At 44.6% G+C, this 9,566-nt stretch overlaps 1 protein-coding gene across 1 annotated transcript; it reads right to left on the reverse strand.

Moving 5' to 3' along the window:
• Positions 1 to 950: 950 nt before the first annotated feature.
• Positions 951 to 7,942, reverse strand: LOC121084535 (myosin regulatory light chain 2, smooth muscle minor isoform-like). The gene is made up of 4 exons (XM_040586121.1): positions 7,835 to 7,942; positions 6,184 to 6,382; positions 5,831 to 5,992; positions 951 to 2,093 (listed from the first exon to the last, which is right to left on the reverse strand). The coding sequence occupies exons 2-4, from the start codon at positions 6,365 to 6,367 to the stop codon at positions 1,921 to 1,923; spliced, it is 519 nt and encodes a 172-aa protein (XP_040442055.1). The 5' UTR covers positions 6,368 to 6,382; positions 7,835 to 7,942; the 3' UTR covers positions 951 to 1,920.
• Between the last annotated feature and the right edge of the window lie 1,624 nt (positions 7,943 to 9,566).

Consider the following 9,566-nt stretch of genomic DNA (forward strand, 5'->3'; position numbering starts at 1 on the left):
CAACAGCCGCCAGCCGTTTGCCCTCCCCGTCGGTGCTAGGAGCTGTAACGCCACCTACTGATGGCCCCGGGTACTGGCCTCGCCTGCCCAGCCCCCTCCCCTCGGGGAGCCGGGCGGCCACCGCGGCCGTGCCGGTGGTGCGCGGGCAGGGGGGACGGCCCTCCGCCGGTGGGCTGGGGCTTCGCCTCCTTCAGAGACGGCAAAAGTGGTTTCACTGGGAGTTGACAAAAGTTCTTTTTCGAGTTTTTACCTTTGCCCCGTCTAAATGTAAATATTTTCAGCAAAAAAGCAGCAACTGGGAGAAAACTTGTTTTTGAAGCACTTGGATTTCTCCTTCTGTCATCCCTGAAAGCGTTTTGAACCCTTTCCCCCACCTCTCTGTTTTTCAGGGTCTTCCCTTACTCTTCTTACAGACCTATCTCAGCATTCTGTAATCCTTTGTATGCTCACACAGCTCCCCTTCTTTTGCAGGGAACTGGGGCTGAGGTAGAGCAGAAGCTTCAGAGCCCTTTCCCTCAGGTACAGTGGATGATTTTTACGGCATTGCCCCTCTCAAGAGAAGACAGTCCTGGCAAGTTATTCATGAAAGAACAGTGTATTTCTAAAACAAGTAATCACTGTCCTCTAATGAAACTTAATAAAAGTTCAGTTCGCAGTAGCATCCTACCAAGAAACAGCAAAAGGCTCTCAGCCCAATGACTTTTCTTAAATATGCAACCTAAATTCTTAAGGGATAACAATGTCATTCTTAGAAGTGACAGAAGCAGCTCTGATCACCCTTTCTCACAAGACCAACAAAAACAAAAACAAGTATTCGGATTAGGACAAAGTTGCTTGAGAGTACTGTAGCAAACCTGCTATGCATTCCATACCACAAGAACTAGACAATGTTAATTATAAGAAATGGAAGATTGCCTCCTTCTCATACCTCCAAAGCACCACTCTCAGCAGAAGCTCTTAAAAATACATTGTATATGGTTTCATCTGGAAAGCAAGAATAACATTTTTGGATAGAAAACAGAGAGAGAGCACACCTTCCTTCTTCATCCAGCCCCACTGTACTTCGAAAAAACGTGGGAAAAGAAAGAAGAAAAGCTGCAATGAAATGGAATCAGTTCTGTATTGCCAGTCCTGCAGATCTGGTAAGAGGCATCACTTAAGCATTCTACTCACACGTGGTATTTTTTTTTTTTAAGAAAACACTATAAGTTTTTAAAAAGCAGTGTTAATATTGTGCTCAGTATCATGAAATGGGGGCGCTACTGTGGTAAAACACCCCCTCAATTAATCCATATGATTTAAAATGTTTAATGTGCAAGTCCTGGACAGGAATCATTAATTTACAATGTACTAAAAATCTGAAGGATGGGAATTTCTTCATTGTATACGCTCACAGTAGTAAGTGAAGTACTCAATCGCTGAAGTACAAACATCGGTACACTTAAGTGACTTACACTTCATTTTTAAGGCAAAAATGGATAACAACACAACTGCATACAGTTGCAAAAATATTCACAGATATGACTAGATACACAGTCCACTTCTAGCATGAAAATTATAATGATGTACCTAATATAGGAGCGTTTTATTTGAAAAGTTGCCATTAAAAATGTAAAATTAATCTAGCTAGGATAAGTAGCACTGACATTTTTACCTGGGCCTCCACACTCATTGATCTTTGTCCCTAAACCTCTGTCACTGTAAGCTCTCCCTGCTCCTCTCTCCCTGTCTGTTTCCAGTCTTGTTACAAAGGTGCAGGTGTGCCTGAGTAGCCCCAGAGTCCACAGAGGAAAAAGGTGGAATGTCAGAAATATATGCAAAAGGTCCCAACAAGAAAAAAAAAGAAAAAACCAGATCCTGAGAAATGAAATTAACGGTGGTGGGAGGCGGGAAGCTATCTGCAGGTATCAGGTGATTTGCTCAGTCATCCTTGTCTTTTGCTCCATGTTTCAGGATGCGCGTGAATTCAATGTAGTTGAAATTCCCCTTTTTATCGATGGGGGCCTCTCTGTACAGCTCATCCACCTCTTCATCTGTGAACCTGTCTCCCATCGTCGTCAGCAGCTCCCGCAGGTAGTCTTCCTGGATGAACCCTAGAATGAGACATATAAAGAGAAACAAAAAAGAGAAGCCATTTCTTAGCTGAGTCTTCAAAAGCAGTAAGACAGACATACCAACAAGACATGCAATTAGCTTATACAGCATGTAATATATGCATTTGCACCAAGGGCCCAAAATACTTTCTTAACTGAATTCTAAAGGAATTCCTTGAATGCAAAAGGGAAAAGAGGGAAGCTTAATGCATTGCATACAGATTTAAGAAAAGAGGGCCTGATCTGCTGTGATCTAATAACAGCTGTTTCCATGTATTGATCTTCAACAGCTCAGAGTGGGAAAACAAGTTCCTGTCACTGCTAGTCTTGATTACGCAAGCTGTTCTCTGAATTATATTTTTCTTGACTTAATTAGATATATTTTTGCATCCTCTATGAACTAGTTTCCTCTGGGGACTAAAAAACCACTGGTTGGCTCTTCACTGCTGCACAATACTGTTGCTGGAGGCAGTTTACGTGCACACAGTGAACTGCTGGCAAGCGTCCAGGGAAAGAGTTTGTAACAGAAAAGACTTTCAGACAAGATTGAGCAAGTTAACTCTGGAGGGAGGAAGAATGTTTACTGTGGAGAGGTAGAGATGGAGAAGCTAGAAAAAAAAGAAGGTAGGATATATTAAAGTTATTTATTTTAGGCTAAAACATTAGCAGAAGATTTTGGAGGAAATTAAAAAATACAAAAATGAGCAGTTGCTAAGTATGTTCTGTTAATTCAATTTCAATAGGTGGGCAGAACCACCAGTTGCCAAATAATTCCAGGGAAGTTGAGAGATGAAAAAAGGAATGCACATAACAAATGGTAGACAGAAGAATGCAGAAACTACTTAATGTTGAAAGAAGACCTGCCATGCTTTTAAATACACAACAGTTGCTTCATTTGAGAAAGAAACTGGTTATTGAACTTTAGTTGGAGAAATAACAACTGAACAGAGGAAGTAGAAGTACATTCCAAAAAAAACCCCAATGTAAACTGTGCAGAACAGCTGGAAATCATATGTAGACTCCCACATCAACTGATCTAGATTCAATTAGAATGTGATTAATAAAAAAAAAAAAAAAAGTTCTGCTTTGGAAAAAAGAGTTGAATAACTTAAGCAAGCAGATTCAGTAGGGAGACAAAACCAAACGGGGCATCAGGGGACCAAAAGGCAGTCAATGAGCATGACAAATTATCATGGGGTTGGTGTATGCTGCAGGGAAGGGAGAAACCCCTGTGTTTCTACACTAATTAAAATGGCATCGTATCCCAGTGTAGGCAAGCCCTTGACTACTGACCCCAAATTAAGAAGGCTAACAGCAGTGTTCTACGTTAAAACCAGGGAGAATGTTTAGTTAGCCAAGCCCATCTTAATCGGGTCAAATTTTGGAGTCGTCTTTTGCAGATGTGCAAAAAGAAGGGGAAAAACCAGCTGAACAGATGAGGTTCTATTTCTGCAGTCCTACAGGCAGCGATGAGAGAAGACACAGGGATCAGTATTCAGATAACGCAAGGCCTGTGGTGCTGCAAGTTTAGCCTCAAGGACTTAATTACTTCTGGCTGAACAGCTAGATATTTTAAACACTGAACTAGATTGCCAGACTAGGAATATGCTAGAAGTTTTAGCAGCAACAAATTGTAAAGCAAAGCATACTCCAGCCTTCAACGTAGATGGGGAATAACAAATTAACGAAGCAAAATTTTAAAGCAAAGCATACTCCAGCCTTCAACGTAGATGGGGAATAACAAATTAACGAAGAAAAATTTCAGATTTATCTTGTGGCAAACAGCACAAAACAGATGCAACGCAGGATCAAAGAGCAGATAAAAGATGTACCAAATGCAAACAGATAGGATTTTTATACTATTTTTACAGTACTACGCACAATAGTAATGTTGAAGCAATATACTCAACTAGATTTGCAATACAGAAAATGTAAGTAAAAACCAACAAGTAAAACTACCTCATCCTCATCAAAAGCATCTGATTTATATTATTCTATTTCAAAAGGACTACACTGATGTAGAGCTAGAAAATCAGGCCTGTAACATACACGCACATGGAGGTTATGAAGGGAAAAAGAAGGTGGTTTACATAGCTGGAAATGCTTTTGTTCATTTTTAAAAGAAACAAACTGATTGGAAGACAAATTTGAGAGTAAAACGAATAAAGGGCAAACATAACACGAGTTCTATAAATACATCACACGGTATTTTGAAGACTGCATTTTTACTATTATGAATCAAAAAAATCAATGCAACAGCATAACTAACATGTTTCCTGGTTAAAATTTGAGGATGACATGAGACACAAAAGAGGCTGGAACCATTATCAAATCATCCTAGGACAGAGTTGAAAGATAATAAAATCAATCTTATCAGTACGTGGGGGCCTGAACTAGTAACTTATTGTTTACACAGACGTAGAAGGTTACTGTTCAAAAGAACTGGCCGGACAATAATTCTCTTTATATCGTAATTCACAGGCTCTTGTTTTGGTGTGCACAAAAAAAACCCTGTAGCACAGTGAGTCAGACTACCTGTGGAGAGAAAATAATTAACCTACTAACAAAACTTCCTTCTCTAGGAGATAGTAAAGAGATTTCCCTTGAGAGGGAGGAAGTAAATTAACATTTGAAAAGGCCTTACCAACAGAAGGCCTGTTTACCTACACCTCAGCAGGAAGGGGATGCTCTTTGAAAAGGCAAAAGGTGCTAAAAATACACAGACTCAGAATAGCTGTTTGAAATGGATTAATATCCTTTGAAAGGTTCAGAGCACATATGCACAGGTTAGATTGAAATATTGCGGTGGACAGTTGTGAGGAAAGTTATACGTGCAATGACATCCCTAGTGAAGAGGCTACGTAATTTTGGCACGCATTAGTAAGACACGTTCACAACATGTCAAAATGCTGACATTCTGTAATTCTGCAGAGCTGTCCAAGGATTCATCCCTGGTTGCTACACACTTCTCCAGAATCTTATCCTACATAATAAATAAAAGCACAAACTCTAACCTCAAGATCACAGACACAACCTTGAAAGTTCGATACAGTAAAACTGAGCTTTGCGTTTTCCTCTTTCTCTATATCTCAGTACTCAAATCAGTCCAATCTGTCATTCCCATCTTCTAGACCCCAACTGGTTTTTATCTTTAGATCATTAAGGGTACAGCCCTTCCTTGCAACCTGAAAACAAAACAGAGCTGCGAGTGAGGGCACAACATGGCGGTTGTCATCGGAGCCATAACATACACTAGGCAAGATGAGGGTTCAAAAGAATTTATGTAGTCTGGACCGCCTCTCTTGAGATACTGGAAACACTAAAGAATTCAGATGCATCTCAGATCTACTGCAAAGGAGGACAAACTCACCTGTATTACAGATTTCACATCTGTCACCTTTTCAATGTCATAGAATATCACGTATTATCAATTTGAATTCCTCATCTTAGAGCAAATGCATCTTATTTTGCACTCTGAGGAACATACAAACTGCCCAGTTAAAACATTCTTCTTCAGAGCCTCACAGAAGAACATTACTACTAGTCCTCAGTACTCCCCCAGAACACCCAGATGGTGTGTCGAGACAAATTCTCATTACTTGGTGGAATACGTCATCTAGCATTACTGTGCCATGTTTCATTTATAAAGGTGCGAAAATCAGCATACTATTTAGAAACCCAAATAAACAACATAAAAGTACCCCCACCCCCCATGCAGCTGAGTTTCACCCACATACCTGTTGCTTCTTCATCAAAGCAAGCAAACGCATTCCTGATCACATCTTCCGGATCGGTACCATTTAACTTCTCACCAAACATTGTAAGGAACATCGTGAAGTTTATGGGGCCTGGAGCCTCATTCATCATGGCATCTAGGTATTCATCCGTTGGATTCTTTCCTACGGATAAAGGGATTCATATTTGGTTTAGCTTTCAAACTAAAAGAAAAAGCAAGCTGAATAGCTCAATACAAATGGAGACACTTCTCATAAGCTATCCCAAACACAGTATTCTAAATATTATGTAGAATATAATAATGTAAGTATTGCACAAAGTTGTTTGGCGACCATAAACAGAGAAGTGCCATTACCAAGGGAGGCGAGCATATCGTGCAAGTCCTCCTTGTCAATGAAGCCATCCCTGTTCTGGTCAATCATGTTGAAGGCCTCCTTGAACTCCTGAATCTGCGACTGATCAAACATTGCAAATACATTGGAAGTGGCACGCTGAGGGCGCTTCTTGGTGGTCTTTGTCTTTGCCTTTTTGCTGGACATGTTGATTTTTGGACACTAGGGAGAGAAGTAAATACAGTAAGATACAAGATCAGAGTTAAGACTTACACACACACACGCACCCCCCCATACTAAAGTTTAATGTTAAAAGTTCACAGACAGAAAAATGTCTAACACACTTCCATTTCCTTTCATCAGAACATATATCCCCAATCAAGAAAGGAAAAAAAGAGAAGCATGAAGTACAAACAACTGAAAGACAGACTCTTAAATAAAAGCAGTCACTAAAAGAGACACATTTAAACTTGAATTTCCGTCTTCAAAAGGACAGCTTTTATCTGGTATCCTTTCTTGCTACATGCATCTGCAACAAGGGAGCTCAAATTGGTCTCAAGTGTAAAAGAGCAAAGCGAGGTTTTGAAAGCTGTTGTTAAGCCTGTGGAAGAGCTCTGCATGGATACGGATACACAATAACTGTGTGCAATATTAGGTAGTAGAGGAAGGACAAACACAACTCAGTAGACCTGAACAAACTCTGAACTGCCTATACTTGACACCTGACAGTGCTAAGAAGCTGCTGTCTGTATGATGGGTCTCCCTCCCTGCCTTGCCTTCCATTATTTAAAACAGCCTAAAACCATGGAAGGTATATTTCTGCTCATACCAACAAGTTCTGCCTGACCTCCATTTACTTTTATGCATTTAATTTTACCTGAAATATACTACAGGTCTGCCATACCTGAAAGCTGACTTCTGCTGCCTACTCCTCTAAGCAAAAAGGGAAAGCAACAAACTCACACGGCTTTTGCTCATCTCCCTCGACCAAGTGCTCCAAAAAAGGTACTGTCACCTGTAACACCCAGAGCTTGGGTCTGAACAACACAGAAAACAGATCCAGGCACGGCCATTCTTGTCCCTACCACTGTCATTTCATTTACCTGTTGCTACGCCTGCTAAGGTTTCCATCGTACGGGGCCGCACAGCAAGCTTTAAGATTTTATAAAATGAACAGGGGGAGACTACGCTTGTCCTTTTGGGTAGGCAGGAGGGGGGGACGGGGGAAACCTACATGCAGCCCCTCTCCGCCTTAACGGGAAGGCTGTGACCTGAAAGCAGCCTGGCAGCCGCCCCTCGCCCTACGCGTGGGGAGAATGAAGCTCGGTGACAGCGCTCAGCTCTCCAGCGCACGCCACTGAGGAGGTCTTTCACCAAAATTATTATTTTTTGGCGCCGGAGGCACGCCGAGCTCTCCTGGGAAAAGCTGCATCCCTCCCCTAGGCTTCAAGGGCGCCCAGAGCCGAAGAACCCTCGCTGCCCCCATGAAGCGTCGACGCCACCGCCGCCGGGGCCGGGGCCGCTCTCGCCCGCCGCCGGTTGAGGGTGGGGGCGGCCCCGGCGCCATCGCTTCCCCTCGGCAGCAGCTGCCCCAACGGCCGCGGGCCCGAACGCGTCTCCCAACGGTCACTGTCCCCACAGACCGTTCCCGCCCCCAGAGCCCCCCTGGCTCACCCCAGCAGCCGCGGCAGGACCCGCTGCGAAACAGACGCGGAAGGGAGGAAGCGGCGGCGGCTCCGGCGCTTCCCGGAGAAACCATCGCGCTCCTGAGCGGCGGGTGGCGACGAGCGGCGGGTGGCGACGAGCGGCGGGCGGCACCAGGCGGCGGCGGGAGAGGCAGCGGAGAGCAGCAGAACGGCAGCGGGGCCTTGCCCCTTAACGCTGGCAGAGCCCCGCTCCTCGGGGCGGCCGGCTCGGGACGTCCCCGCCGCCGCCTCCCCCCCCTCCCCGGCAGCGTTGGCGCGGCCCGGGGGAAGTGGCCGCCGCCGGTGCGCGGCCCCGGGCGCCGCCTGCAGGTGTCGGGCGGCGGGGAAGGGGCGGGGGGGCGTCGCTGGCGGCTGGCGCTGCGGAGCGGGGCGAGCCGAGCCGAGCCGTGCCGTGCCGGGGAGAGCCCAGGAAGGTGATGCGGGAAGGAAGGTAAGCCCGAACTGCCTGAAAAACGCGTGGCTGGGACCGGGGGTACGCGGAGCTGCTGCGGGCTGGGGCCGCCGGCACCCGAGCGGGGCGGGGGGACGGGGACACCCCGCTCGGCGCCGCTGTTTGAGAGGCGGGCAGGCAGCGCCTGGGGGCAGCCGCCTCCTCCCGCGCGGTTAGTTTTATGTATCACGTGGAAAAGGGAGCTTCGGTCCGTGTTCCTGAAGCCTCTACCGGCGAGCGCGGAGTTACCGGTTCGCGGTCCATCGCGGCGAGGTCGGCGAAGCCTGGCCGTGTGGTGACACCGCCCGGGTCGCCTCGGGCGCCGCTGAAGGGACCTGAAAAAATCCGGTTCGCATCTTTAAGCCTTCTAAACGAGTACTGCCGCCGGAGCAAGACTTTACACTTCTTGCAGCCATACTCGGAGGATTTATACTTGCTTATCTTTTCTTCATGAAAAAAGTGCAAAGGAGAACACTATTTTATTTTTTTTGTTGCTTCATTTACTGATGTAGGATCTCAAAGAAATTGAGTTACAAGGTCGTTTTAGAGCTCCCCTGAGGATGGGGTCTGAAATGACATCAGAAGCAGTTGGTCTGTAGCCCGTGACTGCTTCTGCATTTCTGAGATTTTTCTTAAGGGCATGCTTATTCACATTTTGCATATTGAAGTCCCATAGAAATCACCTGGGCTTCAAGTAGCTGTGGTTTGGTACACAAAGGCATTCTGAATATTGTCAGATGGAAAGCTGCACTGTCAGTTTATCATTCTTTTAACTCCTTTGCTGTCTGTTATCAGTTTTGTTGGTATACGATCAGTATCTTGTTAAACAGTAACTCTTAAGGAGGAAATGGAAAAAACCACATGAACGTGCATTTGTTGAAATTACTGATTGTGTTTACAAATGCAAATGGATTATGTTTAGGTACTGTATATACTGAAGTTAATATACAATCTAGAAGTCGCAGGCCGAGATCTGAAGACACAACTGCTAAAAGGGCCAACTTTCTTTCCTGCCCTCCCCTTAAACCAGAAGAGTTACTTCATGAGGTCTGAGAATTTGGCTTAATTAGCTTATAGAAATACCTCCCTGATGAATTTTAATATTGCTTTTCTAAAATTTGCCTCAACATGCAATGGAAAAAAATACTAAACTTTGCTGAATTGAGAGCATGCTAATGGAAAACAGTTTTAGGGGAAAATCCTCTGTACTTACTAGACATGGCACATAGTTTCAAGGTAATTATATGCAAAGTGTGAGTGGGCAGGAGAG

Source organism: Falco naumanni, chromosome 3 (genome assembly GCF_017639655.2).
Source record: "Falco naumanni isolate bFalNau1 chromosome 3, bFalNau1.pat, whole genome shotgun sequence".
Taxonomy (NCBI): Eukaryota; Metazoa; Chordata; class Aves; order Falconiformes; family Falconidae; genus Falco; species Falco naumanni.